Genomic DNA, 21,075 nt, shown 5'->3' with positions numbered 1-21,075 from the left:
CCCCAATGTTTTACAGTCTTGCATATACATTTTTACTTTATGCTCTGTTTCAGTAACTTTATTTTTGGCCATGTTTAGGTGGAAGCTTAAACAAAAGTCGAGGAAGCCCTGATACAGAAAAACTCCTTTGCATTAACAACTACCAAGATACTGTAGCAAAAGCCCCAGAACCACAACAATTGTCAGAGGAAGCCCCAGCTGAAAGCTCCCAGCAAGACAACGGAGTTCACTGCACACATGCAGAAAGTGAAAGTGAAGTGCAAGACCAAGTAAAGGAGGATGAAAGCAATGCCAGGATGGGAGTTCAGAACATGACTTACTGCTCTTCCGGGCATAATGAACACAGCTGTGAAAATAGAAGTGATGAGTGGAATAGTTTGCCCAAGTTTGCCCAAGCGAATGGCATGAATGGGAGTCTGTTAGAGAACACAAAAGATTCGCCGGGGAGAAACAGCAATACAAGAAAGTTTGAAGCTGACGAAACAGACTCAGATCCTGATGGTCAGACAACGCGAACAAATGGCCTGCCTGGAGGAGACCGGAGCTGTAGGAGGGACTTAAGTGAAAGTGAAGATGAGGCAGAGGTGTTGGACAGGGAGGAGGACTGGAGATCGGAGGTGTCGGAGGGCACCCTCAATTTCAGCAGAGCAAAAGGAAATTTGAGCCTCCTAGAACAGGCCATCGCACTGCAGTCTGAGCAGCGACAAGTTCTCCACAATGCTTACAAGGAAATGGACAGGTTTTTACTGGAGCAGATGAGTGGGGAAAGGAGGCACCACAGGCTGATAGACATTGAAGCCAGGCAAAGCTATAATGGATGTAAAGGTACGTGATGTAAAGATATATAAAGATATTTAATTAGCACGTGTATTAACAGATCAAAATACTGTTTCATATCACCAGTATCTACAATAATTCCACTTATAACACATGTATTCTTCAGAAATAGCTTAGTGTTCTGATGCAAGCTCCAGGTACTAGTTTTTAAAAGTAATTTAAAATAGACAAGCTGAACTATCGCAATTATATGCTGTAAACTATTTTATATGTCCAACAATACTTGTTCACTTCCAGTACCCCTATGTCTGCTTGTAGAGTCTTTTTATAAACATTTACTTAACACTGGCTGGGAAGTTAAAAATCCTCTTAGTGATCAAAAATCATACTTATTAAAAAAATCTAAATCTGTAAATTTTCACAAATTTCAGTGGATTGTCAGAATACTGAATTTGTATAGGAATCAACTAGATATTTAACCATAACCATAAGTCTTAAATCCTTAGTACTTCTAATGTTTTATACTTATTATTCAAATGACTGCTGCTAAATGTATAATCCCAGTTGTAATCTTTTCTATGGATGGGCATTAAGAAGTGAATGCCCTGCCTAAAACTGCAGCCTTAACTAAAATTACAGATTAAATATAAACATATATGAGAAAAGTGTGTGGTTAGAGTAATATGGTCTTTATTTAATTATTTGATTCTAAATAGATTTCTAGGAAACTCATGCAGAATAGTACAATGAAATTCAATGCTTGAACTATGTTTGTATTATTCCTGATAAACAGGCAATACCAAGGTAAGCAAGCCTGGTTAAAGGACATTCATTCTCTAAAATGAAGGTGACTCATGCTTGGAAAAAAGCTAATTCCTTATAGCATAAGCTCTCCACATAATTTTTTAGGGCGTTCTCCCATATATTGTACATGTATAACTAATTAAATTTCATTACATGAATGTAACTGAATAGAATATAAACACTTATTAGAGTAAAACCTTCTGAATTCCTGGTAATATTCACTAATGCTTAACTACGAAATAAAAAAAAGTGAATTGTAGATATACAGATAAATTAATTAAATAATGTCAAATCCTTTTGAAACATCATCACCCGTTTTATACCTTTCTTCTCATCATGCTTTCACCTTTTCAGATTCTCCACGATCTGATAAAAAAGAAATTAAATGCCCTACACCAGGCTGTGATGGCACTGGTCATGTGACTGGGCTGTACCCACACCACAGGAGTCTATCTGGATGCCCCCATAAAGTCAGAGTGCCCCCTGAGAGTAAGTGCACAGAAGAGGTACCGCTTTGCAAAATACTGAAGAAAATCAATTGCCTTCATTAAACTGTGTTGCTTCCCAAATTAGGAACCATGTAAACATGGTAATTTGTTTGTATGACTAAATTCATATAGCCTATTCTTTTTTGGACGATACTGACCTTAAATCACTCAACCAGCTGTGGATGTCACAGATGCAGATGTTGCAAAACCTTACACAAATCATAGATTCAAGTATGTCCATTCATCACGCACCAAAAAATAAATAGGCAAATCTGTAAAATGTTGCATTTTAGCTGATTTGATTCTTTTTTTAACTATACCGCTGCAATGCTAAATGTATTTTGCTCAGAAATGCTTCATATGGCTGATACCTTATTAAAATTCACTACCATTAAAGATTGCATTGCCTAAAGCATGTGTTAAATCAGCTTAAACCACCACAATATATATACATACTGTATGAATAATTGTACTAAAACCTTATTTTTAATCTCATTTTAGTATAAATGAGGTACCTTTAGAAGAATTTAAAATGATGAACTTTGATTCACTGTGGCTGAGACCTTTGCCTTTAACCTCTTCTTATTTTGTTTGTTATTATTATTTTGAAAGTAGGCTTGGTTGCATAACAAAAGGAACAAACAAATGTAATTAACTTTTTCAATATAAAAGCCTGTGTGTTCTAAAACAAGAAGCAGTATTTGCAAATCAAAGGGATGAACAATTCAGCATTCAAAAATACACATGCACAGCTTTAAAACTAATTGGAAATTATGTGCTCTGCAGAAATGAAAAGTTACTAAGGATACATAGTGGGACTTTGAATTTAAATTGGCACTGTCTTTGCTTTTTAATCCGCAGAATACAACAAGCAGAGATTTTTTATTTTGCTTTCCAAAAATATTAGCAGCCATATGAGCTTTTATTGAAGGAGATATAAGTGAGGAAAGAATCTGAGAGGCTACCCTCTGAAACTAACACTATTGCACATCCCATGCTAATCACCTTCAACATTGTGAAATACGCTCTATCCCTACCCACACTGAGCAGATCAAAGTAAGCACATTGTTAATGAAGGAGATCTTAGTGAAAGGCAGGGAAACTATTTGCTGTTCTGTAACAAGCAATATACTATGCTTAAGTAGACTGCCAGATAAGAAGTGGGTCTCTGCTCCATCCATTTAGCACTGGAGCAACTGCAGAAGATGGCATGTTGAACCCAGTGCTAAGGAATTGCTTCGAGGCCCCTTTCCATGTAGAGTCAGAGCAGTGGTCTAGATGAGGGCATACGCAGGTATACGCAGTATGCCCACATAATTTTAAGGGAACTTTGCATATGCCCACCTAATTTTAAGGGAACTTTTGTGTTTGTCCACCTAATTTGGGATTTTGCATATTCCCTCCTATAATTTATTAATACGGGGGCGTGCCCGGGTTGACAAATCGCCAGCAACCACCCATTTTAGTTTTAGTTATTATCTTTACACCCTAAAAATGTTTAGTAAAAATACTAGCAAGCTCATATTATTACACTAGTTCATACACTGTAAAGCATTTGATCATGACTACAGGTGTATAACCTTTGTTGTTTTCACACATTTTCTGCCATAGTTAGAAAATTACTGCTGAAACAAAGTACATTCTTAAAGTAAACAAATCCTAAAGTAATATTTAATTAAGGGTTACAATGCTGTGGACATAATTGAAGCCATTATCTATCCATGTATCTGATAATTATGTTTTTAAAAGTCTGTTTTGAATGGACAATGTTTCAACAAGGTCTTTAAATATTTTGCAACCTCACAGTGAAACAGGTGCTTGTGATATAATGTATACTTGTACTACAGATGGTTTTGACAGTCTACAGTCTTTTTGTTCAATTAAATCACATTCATCTTAAAGCAGAAACAAGGTTCACCCGCACAAAGTTTTTTTTTATTAAGTCATGTGCAAACTATTTAAATGATTAGCTTGTTTCTATGTATTTACACATGGTAATGGTAATAATATCTTACACTTATGAATTGGTTAATCCATGAGGGGCAATTGTCAAATCTTATCATTTGGAAAGAAAACATATTGTGTGTGCACCCCATCACATGAGGACAACTGAATTTCTTTTAAATTGTAAAGATGAATCTTTGATCTATAATTGCAATGAAAATAATCATCATCATCATTCAGTAATATTGGGAAGTGTTTTTTTCTCTAATAATTATCTCAAATATTAAATGTCTTACAATAACAATAATAATCATAATAATTATACATTTTAGAGAATAATTATGATATTGGTGCCAGCAGTGCAGACAGTTCAGCCCTAACAAGTCTGTTGCTCTCTTCTTCCAGTCCTGGCCATGCATGAGAATGTCCTTAAGTGTCCAACGCCAGGATGCACAGGGAGGGGGCATGTCAACAGCAACCGCAGCACACACAGGAGGTATGTCAATTCCACAGCCACATGCAGTGCTTTCTCACACTTGATTGCCTTTACATTTAAATCACATTTGAGTTACTGTATGTTTTGTGTCAGTGCATTTCCATCCGACCAAATTAAAAATAAAAGTCCCAAGCCATGACATTTCCACTCTTAAGACCAATTACAGTAACAGTAGATGCACCAGGTGTTACATTTTTTAATACTATATATTGTTCACTGACTGGCCTCAAATCCTGCATTTCACTTCGGTCATGATAACACAACTAAGCAGCAAAGCTCTTTAAAATAATTTAATAATAATCTTTCAATTCCATTTATACTTATACTGCGGTGATGTTACCTTTCTTAAACTTTGACTTTCAAAGTGTTTACTGAGTAGATTTTCCTAAAAGATATCTAGTAATGAAAAAGTAGAAAGACAATGGGGTCTCATTCAGCTGCTTTCATATGTCTTTGTTAAGATAACTTCTAGAACAACTAAATGAGACCACTTTAGAACATTTGTCATTTTATCATTCTTAATGCTGAGCTCCAAAGTGCTCCATAGGAATCAATCCACACATAATCTTAATACTAATAAAAAAATGACTGATAAGTCTTCATATTTGTTACTTTCCTTTTAATTAAATGCTATTAAACATTGTATGTGTTCTGTACATTATAATACAATGACTTGCTTGACTGATGTATACCATTTATACTCATGATTGTACTTTATTTGTTTTATATTGATTTTTATATTTTACAGCCTTTCAGGTTGTCCCATTGCTGCTGCTGGAAAAATTATAAAACCCCAGGATGACAGTCAGAAATGTGGACCTATTTCTGACAGGCTCCCCAGGTATGATCCAAGAGTTATTTGTAAACGGGAGTGATTAGCAGCACAAGAGATATGTTCACTGCTATTAATAAAGAAATATGAGGTTTCAAAGAAGATAAGGGAGAGGTAGTTTAGGTTCCATTTACAGTTTATTTAACAGTTCTGATGTCTTGTTAATAAGTGACCTAGGACTGAGTGTAAAAAGCTTTCTTTAAAGGATTGAGATACATGTAAGTTAAGTAAATACATACAATCCAGATGACGATTTTTTGACTGGTTAATATTTAATGAATTTTCTTAATTTTTGTGAACATCCTTACTGTTGAATTTCATATGAGTGAGTCATTTATATTCTAATGTGTAAACTCCATATAGTGTCCAGCTATCTCTTTTCTACTGAACAATATATACACATTTTGTTTGCTTTGAACATCTAAGGACAGATGACAAGTATTTACTTATTTGCCTTGCAGCAGTATTATGAAACATGAGTTAAATATAGCTCTGGTGAATACATCTAGGTATTTTTAGACTTGCTTAGAATTTTGCTTTCATGTTATTCAATAAGTAAATATTTGTACGTGGGGCTTTAAAACAAAGTCTACAGTTTTACAAAATGACACTTATTGAACACTGAACAGCCCACACTGACATTGACAAGAAATGTGTGCACAATCGAATTAAATATGTCTGAAAAGGTTTGAAATGCATTTTAGATATAGAGAAAAAACCGTATGGTAGTGCTATCAAAGATTCCTCCTGCAAAATCTTAATGAAGAATTATTTACCTCTAAGTAACCTACATGTTTGTGTTAAACATGGGGAAATTATCATTTTAAATAAATTATATGTAGCTTTTTACTTTTATACCAAAAGGAAACTAAATTACATGAATTCTTATTAAAACGTTGAAAAACATACATGTAGTATTTTTGTTTGAAAAGAACATTCAAATTCCTTTAAAAAAATAAAATTTCTATGCCACAATATATATGGAATATAGTTGAAAATGATATGCTATGTTTGTGTTTATCTCATTTTTTTTTAAAGATTGTTTCTGAATAAATGTATTCATAAAAACCTAAGAAGCATTAGAAATCAAGGCCCTAAAGCTGGAATTGTTCATGTTTATTATCATGTTACACAAAAGCTCTGTTTCAAGTGCCTGTGGTGTTTAAACCAACATAACAGATCAATATCTCCCCAGAAAGTTTACCGCAGAAATTAACATAATACAACAGTGGATTTAAACAAATTATTTTCCCTTAAGTTGGTCATTTTGGCCTGTAAACTACCCAGCATCCTGATAACTTAATACATTTCCAGCAGTTGACAGTTAGTATCAAAATTGTGATGGGTTAAAATTCCCGCAAAAAATAAAATAAAAATGAAAGTCTCAGAACTGGTTCTAATGCAACACACAATATTAGAGAGAAACAGGTCTTCTGTGCTTTGATCAAATATAGTCTGTTGTAGTCACATGAAAATAAACCTAAAATGGAATTTAAGTTATTTTATTAGTCACACTTTTCAAGTGTCACATTTGGTTTAAATAAATACTTTTAAAGATGAGTGTTTTGTTTTCTGTACTTCCAGAAGAAAATCACATTAAGAGAGCAAATGTGAATATATACAAGATTTGTTTTTTTAAAAGCTGCTTTTCAATGCTTCCTTTTTTCCTTCAGACCTCCAGGTTTAATGAAGCAGTTTGAGACCTCTCACTACAGCTACAAGTTTTCACAGCCTGTCACCACCCTTCAGGCTAGTCTTGCAAAGGATCTTGACAAGTATGGCAAAGTACACTTTGATTATGCCAGCTTTGATGCACAGGTCTTTGGAAAACAAACTACAACACCAACAACACAAGACCAAGAAGCATCTCACTTCTCTGAATGTAAGTTGGCATGACTGGAGTCAGTATTTAACAAAGCCATCCTGCAGTCATAATCTTTATTTGCCTGACAGGCAGAAGACAGCTTTGCCTAACAGGGCTTCAACAAAGCCTTATCATTTCACCCCTTTGCTCTTGAAAATATTTAAAGGATACTAGGTGTTTTAACAGTATATTTTATGTATTCTGTATTTTGTGCCATTTTCTGAATATGAACAATGATTTGGAACCATTGCCATTGTTTTTACTGTTGTGTTTTACTTTGCAATCTAGTATCATAAAATGACAGTGACTAACAGTTGATATTGACACCAAGGGTGCTTCTTGAACATTAACTTCTGGGTTCATCTGTGATATTTCTGGTTAATTAAAATTGAAACCATTGGCTGCTGCTCTTTAGTTGCACAAAACATGTTGGTTTTGAGCAACAAGGGGTGTAAAGCATGTCAGAAGGTACAGAACAGGTACAGCACATGAGTCGACATTTTTTTTCACGAGTTGAGTCGATATTTTTGATATGTGATGTTTAAGTAGAGGTAGACAGTCATTGATGGACAAGGCCACACAAATCCAATGACTGTCTACCTCTGCTGGAGATGGAGAACCAAAGGAAGTATTATATATCGAAATCGAAAGCCCTAAATTGCAGCATTTATCATATATGTGCCAAGACTTAGAGATGGTGAATTATGACAGTTTATCAGGCTTTATTTTCATCTTCATCACCTCATGCTCATGATCTCTGCATTCATTTTAAGTAAAACATTCAAATCACACCGCCCTAAATCATCTCTTTTCACACTTGTAGTGATACATAGTTTTCACAACGTAACAGATTTATTTTCAACGTGGGCAGCTACATAATTTAGTTAGTTTAATATGCTTACTTTTCTTTCCTTCTTTTTCTTCTTCTTCTTCTACTTAGTATTGTGTCCATATCTTGTCAAATCAGTCAGATAAATTACTACACCTGAAGTCAGATTTTTTGACTTACTTTTCTTAAAGTATATGCATGTATGCATGCATCACCTCCAAAATGATTGGCATCCTTGATAAAGATGAGCAAGAAATCTGTATCAAATTAACAATACAAGTAATGAGCTATATTGTAATTTTGTAACATGGCGTATTATATATTGATTCAAGGAAATCAGCAATAATTATAAAATTATCACACAGCTATTGACACCTTTGTGTTCAGTATTTTGTGCAGCCTCCCCTTACAAGGATAAGGCACTGAGCTTTTTTATATATATTTTGTTTTGGAAGGGATCTTCCTCCATACAGAATCTTTCCAGATCTTTGATATTCTTTGGTCTGTGCTTATAGACCCCTCTTCAATTCAATGGGATTCAAGTCTGGAGACTGTGATGGCCATTGCAAAATGTTGATTTTGTGGTCAATTAATAATTTCTTTGTGGATTTTGATGTGTGCTTGGGGTTTATGTCTTGCTGGAATATCCACTTGTGGCCAATTTTCAGCCTCCTGGCAGAGGCAACCAGGTTTTTGCTTAAAATACTTAGTATAGTTCATGATGCCATTGACCTTACCAAGAGCCTTGGGACCAGTGGAAGCAAAACAGCCTGACAGCATCAAAGATCCACCACCATATTTTACAATAGGTAGGATGTTATTTTCTGCATACACATCCTTTCAATGCCAAACCCACAGCTGGTGTGCGTGGCCAAAGAGCTCTATTTTTATCTCATCTGACTATAGCACCCAGTTCCAATCCAAATGCCAATGCCGTTTAGTAAACTCCAGGCACTTACATTTGTTGGTTGCCCTAAAAAAAAGGCTTGTTTGCAAATCTTCCAAATAGGTTATTGGCATGGAGGTGGCATCTAATTGTAAATTTGGAGACTTGGTGACCCCCCAAGATGCAACCAAGTTCTCTAATTCTCCAACTGTGTCTTCTTTGCCTCCCGAACCATCTTCCTCACTGTGCATGGGGCAAGATGCACTTGCGTCCTCCACCAGGCAGGTTTAACACTGTTCCGTTGGTTTTGAACTTTTTAATTATTGCCCTAGTATTGGTATATTTAGGTTTTTATCAAATATTTGTACCCATTGCCTGATTGTCTTTTCATTTGTGAGTTCTTTGCCTTTCCCCATGGTGATGGATGACAAATGGATTATGTATTAGGGGTTACCTCATTATTATATCCCAGTGAAACAGGAAGCCATGGAAGGCCACAGTACAGTTCCTTTAGATTGGGATGTACTTAAAAAGTAGAATGTTAATGCAGATTTAATTGTGTTTGATTTTATTAAAAATAATCTTGTGGGGGGTGGGGGGGGCAATCATTTTGACACCTATCTGTTTGAGGGGAAACAAACACTTAAAAATAAAAGTTTTCTAAGAGCAATTGTATTACTATACAAGAATATAGTTTTTCCATAACATAACATAGAATAACAGACTGTATTTAATGCTATGAGTTAAGCTGTAGCTGTTTCTGTTTTGTAGACCTACTTTGATTTACTTTAGTGTCTCTTCCTCAGCGCCCCTCCAGTATCCCAGCTCCCTGACATCCAACAGTCGGGTGACTATCCCCCGCGGACAAAGCCCCTGTCATTCGGCTGTCTACAGCTACAACCCTGACAGTGAAGAGGCCCACGCCGCTGCTGCTGCTGCTGCTATTCTCAACCTCTCTACCCGGTACAGAGGCAACATCGATGGAATCACTATGAGGCCTCAGGCCCCCTCCACAAAGGTAATAAAATCAGTCTGCTCGGAAAGATATTCGAGAGTGGCCATTTTAAAAGCATCCTTGATTTGTGCATAACATCTAAACATCAAAAGACTGATTCTGGCAAAGAGAACTGCACATACAATGGAAGAAAAACAAGAGGTTTTGGCATAAAGCTTTAATGTACACTAGTAATTACATCAAAAGAAGAAAAAAAAGCATTGCGTAGGCTTTCCTTTTCAATTACAATTAGACGTTCTTGTGGCGCCTGATGCATACAGTTAATACGTTGATTGTAAAAAAAAAAAAAAAAACTTTAAATAATGCCTCTGTGAAACTCAGTCTGGTATGATGCAGATGGTAGAAGATATTCTGGTTAGTAAGATATTATCCTGGATAAGCTGTGTCAGATCAGCCTTTACTGCCCATCTCCATCAGATGGCCTATAAAACTATTTTGGTGGATTAAACCAATCAGCAGAAGGATTCATAAGCTGAGCTCTTTTATTCACACAAATTGAAAATCTCCCACTTTCCATCAAATATGCATCAGTTTAAAAGTTTAACCCTTTTTAAACTCCCTTTGGTGCATCCTATAAATCCACAGTTTTTCTCTACATGAGAATGCAGATTACATGTTACACTTGATATAAAGCCAGAACGGGCATCCTCGTTCTGCACCTGGGTTGGCAGGACTTGCAGACTCACAATGGTTCTTAAAACCACATTCAAGCTCACAAAAACAATTAATGTCAACAATTAATGTCAATTGATAATATTACAAAAATAGAAGATAAATAGAATTGTACTGTCACTTGAGGTTTTTCCATGCTACTCTAAACAGGTTATGGTTTTGCACACCTAAAATATAAAGAGCCCAATTTAAATTCATACTTTTAATGAGCTGAGCATGTGGCCCTGTACCGGGTGCAAACAGGCAAATGAATAAAACAGTGTTTGCATATTTGTCACATGCCCTGCTCTGAATCAAAATGCCTTTATGAATATAAAATATTTGTAGCGCACTTTATGGAGCCAGGTCATTTGGAAGAAAGGGAAGTATAACTTGGAAATATCTGCTGTATGGTATAACCATTTCCCTTCTCAAATGGAGATAACCACTTTAGGGGTCTTGGTGCAAGAATTTACATTTAAATGGAGATGTATTAAGGAACGCGAGGTGCTGGTCTCATAAAATATTTAACCTCAGTATGTGAACATAGCATTATGATTTTTAGATAGACTGTTTTTTAGAAAGGGAGTTCATTCACAGTAAATAAAAGGTATGATTGTTTTTAACTGTTGTGCACTTATTTCTCTTAATTTTAAATGAACGTTTAATGTCTATTAAACTATGCTATACACTAAAGCTCTGTTTACGCAAACCTGAAGGAGCAGTCTCTTCTGCATTGTGCTCAAATTTAGTTGACATATAAATTATGTGTGCACAAAGCAATGTTCATTTTATATAACGATTGAGTAATATAAAGACCAGAATGCATATATAATGATTTATTTGAAATAAACATTGATTTGTAGTTTGCTATACAACATTTTGTTTAGACTGTAGCATTGTTGGGGAAAAAACAACAACATTGGGACTAGATAGTACATTGTGGATGGTATGTGAAAGGGAAAAAATGTCAGTAACTGTGTATTTGTGTAATTGTGTTTATTTATTTTGACCACTTTTGATCAATTATATCGGTATTTAATTAGGAACGAAAACAAATCAAAACAAAATATGTAATTATTATTGTAATACATTAAAGAAAAACACAGTTACCTTTTGCTTCAATAAACTTCCCCTAGCTTCCCTTAACACTCTTTGGGTGTTAATGTTTCTGTCAGATAACCATTCGCAACCTATTGTCTCATTCATTTTTCATTCTGTTGACACCAGTGACAGTGACATTTCTTTAGAATTCATATGTATATTACAACTAAATAGTAATACTACTCTTACTTTAGTTTTTGAGTTCTACCAATGTAAACCTATGACTCCAGCAGTCTGTAAAGAGAAAAATACGCGAATAAGGCTTTATGACTGTCTGCCCAGTAATTGCACTTTTCAGTGACACTTATTGTTTGACCAGCAGTGGATATGAGTGGAATGTTATGTTTTTGCACCGTAATACTGCAGGACATGTAGGAAGTCAAAATGTGAAATGCCATCAGGGTGTGGTGCAAGAAGTTTTAGAGTACAGAAAGTATCCACTGAAACATCACATGCATTAAGTCTAATATCTGTGTTTTTCTGGATGCCACACCACTCCACAAAAGGGGATTTAATTCTTTAGCCCAGTGATAAATGTTTTTCTCAAAAGATGTAATTTGCTATATTGTAGGTCTATTTTTTTCACCTATTTTCAAAATAGTTTCAACTTGGTGTCTGTAATTATGATAATCCTTGAAACATAGAGCATGTGTATGGATAACACATACCTTAATGTAGTATTCTTCATTACTAGATTTTTGTTATATTTCCCTTTTTGACTACTTTGTGTTAGTTTTTCTCTATTGTCTTTTTTTGTCAAGAGCAGTGACTGTTGCAGGACTGTCTCACTATACAGTAATATTAACGCAGAGCATAACACTAAGGTTTGACATTCTTAACACGTCCTTCTTCTTTTAATAGAGAAATTCTGGGCATTCAGCCTCTATATATTAGAATAATCCTCTGGTGGCCAAATAGTGCATCATGGTGCCATTGTCAAAGATATTTTGCTTTTGCATATCATATTCCTCAATTTTGAATGACTTGAGTCCCTCTGCATGTTATATAGATTTGCTAGTAATGCAAAAATAAATGTATAAATCAATAAATATTCAGCTACAATATATTGTCCATATAACATATTAAAAATATTAAAGCAGCATATATATAAAGAGAGAGAGATTTGTTTTCAGTTATTGAGTATTTAAAGTAATTCAGTTTCCTATTGTATCTTTACTAAAGTATATTATTAAAAAAAAGAAAGAAAAGAAACATATTAGTATGTGGTGTTGTGGTGGTGGTTGTTTATATAAAAAAATACCACTCCAATTTGCTGCCCAAAGGGACAATTTTTGTTTCAAATGTTTCCTCTTGACCTTAGGCTACAAACCCAATTATACTGTATTATATGTTGTACCTTATTCAATACTATAAGAACTCTCTATAACAATTGCTGGAAGTAATTATTTGTTTGTATTATTATTATTATTATGTATTCAGAATGTGAGAACGAGTCATATAAAGTTGCTCAATAACAATCACCCATTAAATGTTGCAACTTATGTTACATTCAGCCAATTCATTTCTAAGAGAGGGTGATATTAGGAGGTGAACCACATATGACCCAAAACTGCCACAAGCAGCAGCCATCTTGTAATGTGTCCTAGAAAACAGATAACACAGCTGTTGCTAGTAAACAAAATCCCAGCAATCTGTGCTGCTTATGTTTGAAAAGAATTCTATTAAAAGGGCGATGCTAAGTTCAGTAACATAATAGAGGTATACTGATAATACAGTTCCAATTTTTAATTAAGATCAGCACAAACAAACAAGCTCTGTTAGCTGTGAACAAATGCACACCTCTTTGAAGCTGGTGTTCAGCACATATTCAGTTATAAAACGCGACACAAAATATTTCCTTCACATTCACAATTTGTAGTTTCATTATAAACAAACAAAAAAAAAGCGGTACATTCTTCATATTTTGCCATGTGTGTTTCAGTGAGTTGTAATCACGTTTTGTACAGGATGTCCTTATTGAAGTGGATGAAAATGGCACACTGGACCTGAGTATGAAAAAGAACCGCGATAGAGTAAAAGCCCCACCAATGGTGCCTTTGGGAACAGCACTGCCTACACCCGAGGCTTCTCCTTCAAAGTCTGGCAGCATCAGGGTCACCCCTGCGTTCTACCAGGCGCTGTGTGAGCAGGAGGGGTGGGACACCCCTCTCAACTACAGCAAAGCCCATATAATAAGGGACAACGAGGTAATAAGGGAGGGTGTTTTTAGTGTGAGTTAAAATCATCTTTTGAAAAAGAGTAAACTTCACTTTTGATTGCGTAGGTCTTTATTCGTTTTTTACACTACAGAGTGTTGTTCACCAGTTTTATGTTGAGATTTATTCAGGTTGTGGGGTTATGCCTAAGTGAATACAAAAAGATTATTTAATATGATCTACATTTTGCTTTTTTCCTTTTCCTCCCATCCTATAATGTGCATAATTATACTCTGTTCCCTCTTATTAGATCATTTGCAATTCGAACTTACTATTGCAGCAGTATAGCTTCTAATCTGATATCTCTGAGGTAATTGTATGTTAGGGAATCAAATTACTGTCACACACTGCTTTGAACCCCATTTGTGAAGCGTGTTGCATTGTAGACTTGGCCGTGTTTTTTTCTTCATCTCCACATTGTATTTAATTCAGCTTTAAATAGTTGAAAAACAAATAAGCAGAAACAACAAAAAACACCAAGAGGACGGAGAATAAAGTACACAACATGAACCATATGAAATGATGGGAAAGAGATTACATTACTACATTACATCGAATCATGAAGAGGGATGTTCAAAGTGTGGAATGTTTGTAATTAACAGCATTTGGGAAATAATTATTTGCAGTAATAATAATGATAAATAGAAATGCTGTAAAAATGTGTTTAGTGATATTTAAATGAAGTTCACATCTTAGGAGAGCGTTTGTAAGCAGTGCGATTTGATCCTTCATATATTTCAGCCAAATAAACACAGCATGATTTAGTGCTCCTTTTAATTCATCGCAACATCTGTTCCTCTTTTACAGATGTCTACTTTCTAAGTAAATCCACAGGTTTTACATTATGTTCTGTATATCATAAATACTAGAAGGATTAAAATTGACTTTAAATGGATGTATGGTTTACACTAAGTATACTTAAGCACAGCAATACTCATCCTGTCTGAATCTTGAGCTTACATTTTCAGGGGTGCTCTGTACACTAAATGGTCAGTTGCACCAAATAGTGCACTAATATGGCTTGCTAGCTGACTAATACAAAGAAAGGAAACTGGTGTGTGTTCGTATGAAATAAACTTTTATTTCTTCCAATTTGCAGCAAGATGAAGTTGAAAACGAAGTACTAGAGGACAGAAAATATCCAGGCGATGTAACTATTCCAAGTCCCAAGACCAAAGTGTTCTCCAGGGACAATAAGAAAGAGCTCATGAGGTATGGGAGAAGGGCTGTACTTTGAAAACTTTGCTCTGCCAGTGACACAGGTTTTAATGTTGCCTAAACAAATATGATACGTATTAGACTCTTTGATGTGTTTACGACCAATTATCATTATGTACTGATCTTGCCGAATACAGCAACTAGAACAGCTTAGTTATGGTGTTGGGAAAAACAACATTTTAAAACTGAAATCACCCCACAGGAAAACTGAGCTCAACTCCTGGCAGGTGGACCCTTTTAGTATTTCAACTGGAATTCAGCATTCTAGCTCATCCTGATGAGAGCTGAAGGAAGGAGACAGGCTTTATAAACACAGTGATGTATAATCGAGTATCTGTGCTCTTAGTGACGCACTGCAGCTAAAGGATAGATCAAATAGGAAAATAGGAACAGGCAGTAAATAGGAACAATCATGGTAAAGAGCAAAGAGAGTAGAAATGTACAACATACTTTCTGAGCTATATTATTCATTGCTATGACTGATGTATCTGCAGGTTCATTTGGAGGAGAAATGTATCTGTGTGAATGTGAGTTTATGCGTATATATACATCTTCATTTGAGCTTACCAGTCTCCTAACTGTTTTGTAGTTAGATTGTGCATGTGTTTGCATTTTGTAAAGCTCAGTAGAAGCACCCAGATGCATTTTTTTCAATCTGGGATCCAATATTTGTAGTATGAAAATCAAACTTCTTGCCTTTGAGAATTACATTTTTAAAAGGCCTTGCCTGTCACTGCAAGTTGTAGACACTTTCCTAAATTTCATTTCCTCTACTAAACACTTCTTGCTATACTAACCTCTATAGTAATTTAAGGTATGAAGCCTTTATTTTATTTAGTTTTATTTGTGAAGATAATGTGTTGTTCATAAACACTAAAAGGCAAATACCAATAATGTATTTGTCATGTTACATGTTACTGTAGCTAAAAATGTAAATTATCTGAAACCAGCCTCAAAGAGAAAAGCAATGGTAAAGTTGGTTTCTAGAATTAAAAATGTATATATATATATATATATATATATATATATATATATATATATATATATATATATATATATGTATATGTATATATGTATATGAAAATGAGGAATTATAATTCCTTCATATATAAATCTTGCAGTTTTTACATATTCTGATTACATGACTGCAATTTTCGTACTGACTCTAATATATTTCTATTGTATTGTTTTAAAGCACTTTGACACAGTCCTCACAGTAAAAGTTGGTCAATAAAACACAGATTGGTTGATTGACTGTTACATGTTGAGTTTTGAAGCTTACATGTATTATGTGATCCTTTGTAGCTGTCCCACTCCAGGTTGTGATGGAAGTGGCCATGTGACTGGAAACTATGCTTCACACCGAAGGTATTAAAACTAAAAAGTAGTACCTTTTATACAGTAGTAGCTTTAGTATATAGATCAGTATTCTTAAATCTTTACTGAAGGCAATTTTTGTTGTTGTTGTTGTGTGTGTGTATTGCAGGCAAGAACCCCCTCTTGTGGCTTTATTGAAAGAGTTTTGAAATCTCTGTTAGTTTAGGGAATCCTGAGAGGTCTGTCCTGTAAAAGCTCCTGTCCAGAGCGCAGGGGAATCTGCTGGAGGATGCTTATTTTATGTTTATGCAATTTTGGATGGAGTAGCAATAGCTTTGTCTTCTACTTCAGACGACCAGAATCACAGAGTGCAGGATACACAGAAGCAAGTTGTAGAGTGATTTATTCTCTGCAGCTCTTCTAAAATAAACCATACATATAGAGAATGTATAGAGTATAGAGGTTTTATAGATGGGAGTATGCAAAAGAGTGGATATCAAATTTTAAACTGATTTAAAACTTTCACATGGATAATCTGACAGTATAGGTTTTATATTTGTGTATTTTGAATAACATTTTGATTTTATTTTTGTAGTGTTTCCGGGTGCCCATTGGCTGACAAGACTCTCAAATCTCTAATGGCTGCCAATTCTCAGGAACTCAAGTATGTACTGCTACTGAATTGTTTGGAACAGTGAGGTGTTGAGTGTTCCAAATAAAAAAGATATTGTATGACAGAGCAGAGAGGTCAATTTGCTTCATGGCTCAAAATAAGATGGGTCTAGCAAAACAAAAAATGGGAAAGATCGAAAATAAAAATACATGACCAGTTATGGATTGGGGTGTTCATGAGATATGTTTTTTGCATCATATCTGCTAGTGTGATAGAGTGACTGCTGTCGTATTGTCGTTTGGGCCAGTGAGGGGGACAAGCATTTCGAGCGGGGAAGGAGGGAGGGGGGAGTTCACCTGTACATCTTGTAAATAATGACTATGAACTAACGTGTAGTTGTTGACATAATTACCATAAATGACACCTATGGGGAAATTATTAATGCTCTCTCAATATTGAAGAGAGCCAATGAAACCGGACATACATTATTGGGGAGGACAAAAACATTGGGGGGAAAGGTGTCCCCCCCCTAAGCCTACGCCTATGTTTTGGGCAGTCGTGTTTCACTAGCATTGGGCCTGGACATCTTTCAACATAAAAACTACATTTCATAAAGTTGGGAGAGTCCCTTACACAAGTTTAACTTGGTGCATTTACCATAGTATTTATGTTTGTTTAACATGGTTTTACCATAGTTTTGCAGTGGTTTCCTGTTTGTTCAATGTGCCTATTTTATTGTAGCATATCATGGTATTTCTATAATCCAGTATTATAAAAGACAACAAAGGCATATTGAAAGGTCAAATAGCATAAGGGGTAGCACAGTGGTTTGAGGAGAGCAGAGTTGTAAGAGGTTTCTGTCTGTTTGTAGATATCAGACCTTTATACAACTACAATAATACAAATTACTTTACCATTGTGGTTAATTTAACATCCTCCTTGCATTGTTTTTCATGTTCTAATCTCTTAGGTGCCCAACACCTGGTTGTGATGGGTCAGGTCATGTGACTGGAAACTACGCCTCACACAGAAGGTATGCTTTTCTGGAAAGGTAGCTGTACTGCTATGTAAACTCACTGGTCTTGTTAGCAACCTTTGCACTTCTTATTCTGGTAAGGTTGGATGCTAAGAGTTAATGAACCAAGCAATTGAGTGGTTACAGCTGCTGCAGTTACACCATTATTTGATAGAAATTTTAATAATTATATAATTTCCATTTTCTGGTCATTTTGAAAGGTTCCTTGTTTACCTTCCAGGAGTTTAGCTAATATTTTCCATAATACACAATACACACTGGTGCATATAGCTGTGTTAAATTTCTCCAAGATAGAAGAACACTGAAATATTAAACTAAAACCGATCGTGTCATTTGTAGTTGTTTACCACATGAGAAAAGTTCAGAATAGTGCCCTTGTTTTTTAACTACTCTGTTATCAGTTATCGGTTTGTAAATTTTAGTCATATCAAATTATATTTATAGGTGTACTTGATTTTGAAAACCTAATAAAAGTGTATTAACACATTTGATCATATTTAACTTACCTATTTTATTAAACTACATATAATGTTAATCTTTATTAAATCATGTGTGTTTACAAATTATTATGAAGATCTGAAAATCTAAGTAAAACTGATTGTCCTTCCTGGAATAAATAGCAAAAGGCATAAGTTCAGTCCTGTGTTTAGACTGTGTTTAGTGATTTTTATGGCTGCCTGTATTCTGGCTTGGCTGGACTCAGTACTATGACCCTAGATGAATCCACTGGTGATTTTTATTTTCCCAAAGAGTAGCTTATCTTCCTTGAATCTCTTTCAGCTTATCAGGATGTCCACGGGCCAGAAAGGGAGGGTTGAAGCTTACACCAAACAAGGATGAGAAGGAAGACCAAGAAATTAAGTACGTTTGTAGTTATTCTTCATAATTCATGTATACAGTGGTAGCACATATTTTTTCATGTATATTTTTAATACATCAATTGTTTCCTACCACTGCACATTGTTATCCCAGTTAATTTACTAATTTAGTGATGGATCAGATTATGTTTTCTAGGCTTAATATCCATTCTGTTATTAAAGTGTCCTTTAAAGGAGTGCTTATAAACATTAGTTAATTGACAAGACTTAAAGCATCATATATCAAAATTGCCATTTTATATTGGTAAACAGACATTTTAGAAACAAGGCTGCTGTTGTGTTTTTTGCCTTACCTGGCATGTGAACCTTTCTGTAAAAAATAAAAAATGTATTATACTTTATTTATATACAGCTGCCTTACTATAACAAATGGCATTTTACAGTACTCAGGAAGCTTTGTAATTTATTTAAGCACAAAACAGTAAACTTAGATATGTTACATCAATTTCTACAGTATTAATTAAAGCAAATATTCATTTTTAAGTTCAACCACTAACAGAGTATTATACAGAAAAGTCATAGGTCTATTTCTATAATTAAATATTGTTATAACAGGTTGCTATGGGAAAATACCAATGTGTTGCTTGTCCACATTTGATATATAAAATACAGTGTGCGTGATGTCATACTGAGTTACAAATAGCAGACACGCTGTTTAATGCTTGATTCTGGTGGCAGATAGATAGTAACATTGGTTAAAAAAATACTGAAGATAACAAAATTAGTCATGTGTGACATGCATCAGGAAGTTACACTATGGAGAAAGAAACATGTTGTTGGCATCTTGGCATTGTGAAGATTTAAATAGATTAATAGTATTATTATTAACAGATGACTAGGCTTTAGATAGCTTCATTTTTGTTGACATACAAGAGCAGGTCATTTAACTGGAATCTTTGGTTTTCTCTAGGCAGAATCAGTATTCATCAAACTCTGAAAAGATGTCATTGATACATAAGTATATCTCAAGGGAAATGTTTGAATACTTTAAACTACAACTGTAGATGTATTACATACGGTCAGACAAGGTACACTGTTCTAATTCTTATCTTAGTAATGATTGCAGTTGTAAAGAACCTAACCTTTTAGAGCCACAACAGACTAAAGTGTTGAAACGAAAATGAACTGTAAGGAGTAAATAAGGTTTATTCAAGCTGTTATTTACAATTCTTATTGTTCATTCTTCCTGCACAATAATTCTTCAAACAAAAACAAGACAATTGTGGTTATGTATGTATTTAATTTCATTTTGCATCATTTATATTCAAATGTTAATTTACTTGGCTTACTGTAACAACTCCTGTACTTGAAACTAGAGGGCTGTAGGCAACTAACATGCAAACAAAAGCTCAGTCCATTGTGTGCCACCCTGCATGGTATCCTGGTCACAGTCTGCAAGGAAATATTTTTGTAAACAGATTGTTGCTAATGCTTGGAATAAATTTACAAGTCATGGTAAATCTACCAAGAATCAGCTAATTGTGTGTCAGGACAATTATGACGTAGGATTGGGGGCCATGCACCCCATTCTCTTTCTCAGCCTATTGTTACTTCCTTATGTTCTTAAAAAAGACGCTGCTCTTTGTTACATGTGAATGAACTGGAGAAAATGGTCTCTGGACAGAAGCCAAGACAAACCCTTGAATATCACAGCAAAGCTTGTGGAAATGAAAAGATCAGGGGTCATTGAAAATCCGTTCAGCTTTGTCCCATTGGCAGTTGGAAATAAGGCATTTGATTATTTTTTCTTAAAGATTTTACACCACTCTCTAAGTTATGTGTGTTATCTATTTAAGTGTTTGAACTATTTTAAAATGAAATAATAACAATAAGAATAACACTACTCTGAATATGATACAATATATTGCATACAGCATGGAATATGTTGTGGATAATTAGTGGAAATGAAATGAATGACTACTACAACATGTTTATCTTTTTTGTTTTTCAGATATGAAAATAGATTTGGGTTTTAATTACTAATGCAGGGTCAGGAGGTTATGTATTAGATTGGAATAGATAATATTAAGGTAGGATAATGCAAACTACATACTATATGTTCAAGGATGTGGAATTTTATGGGAATTGTCCTTGGGCTTGGGATACC

The 21,075-nt window shown here is 34.8% G+C and overlaps 1 protein-coding gene across 1 annotated transcript in view; it reads left to right on the top strand.

Moving 5' to 3' along the window:
• st18 (ST18 C2H2C-type zinc finger transcription factor) overlaps positions 1-21,075 on the top strand; it is a 44,977-nt gene that overhangs the window by 18,078 nt on the left and 5,824 nt on the right. Inside the window, exons 5-16 of the mRNA XM_066719656.1 lie at positions 79-825; positions 1,936-2,070; positions 4,419-4,509; positions 5,258-5,350; positions 7,015-7,223; positions 9,727-9,938; positions 13,658-13,897; positions 15,006-15,118; positions 16,430-16,492; positions 17,037-17,105; positions 18,025-18,087; positions 18,871-18,951. Of these exons, the coding sequence (XP_066575753.1) occupies positions 79-825; positions 1,936-2,070; positions 4,419-4,509; positions 5,258-5,350; positions 7,015-7,223; positions 9,727-9,938; positions 13,658-13,897; positions 15,006-15,118; positions 16,430-16,492; positions 17,037-17,105; positions 18,025-18,087; positions 18,871-18,951 (2,116 nt within the window). The remainder of the gene's footprint in view (positions 1-78; positions 826-1,935; positions 2,071-4,418; positions 4,510-5,257; positions 5,351-7,014; positions 7,224-9,726; positions 9,939-13,657; positions 13,898-15,005; positions 15,119-16,429; positions 16,493-17,036; positions 17,106-18,024; positions 18,088-18,870; positions 18,952-21,075) is intronic.

Source organism: Amia ocellicauda, chromosome 2 (genome assembly GCF_036373705.1).
Source record: "Amia ocellicauda isolate fAmiCal2 chromosome 2, fAmiCal2.hap1, whole genome shotgun sequence".
NCBI lineage: Eukaryota > Metazoa > Chordata > Actinopteri > Amiiformes > Amiidae > Amia > Amia ocellicauda.
The sequence above is the reverse complement of the archived record's forward strand: the minus strand, read 5'-3'. Positions and strand labels throughout refer to the sequence as shown.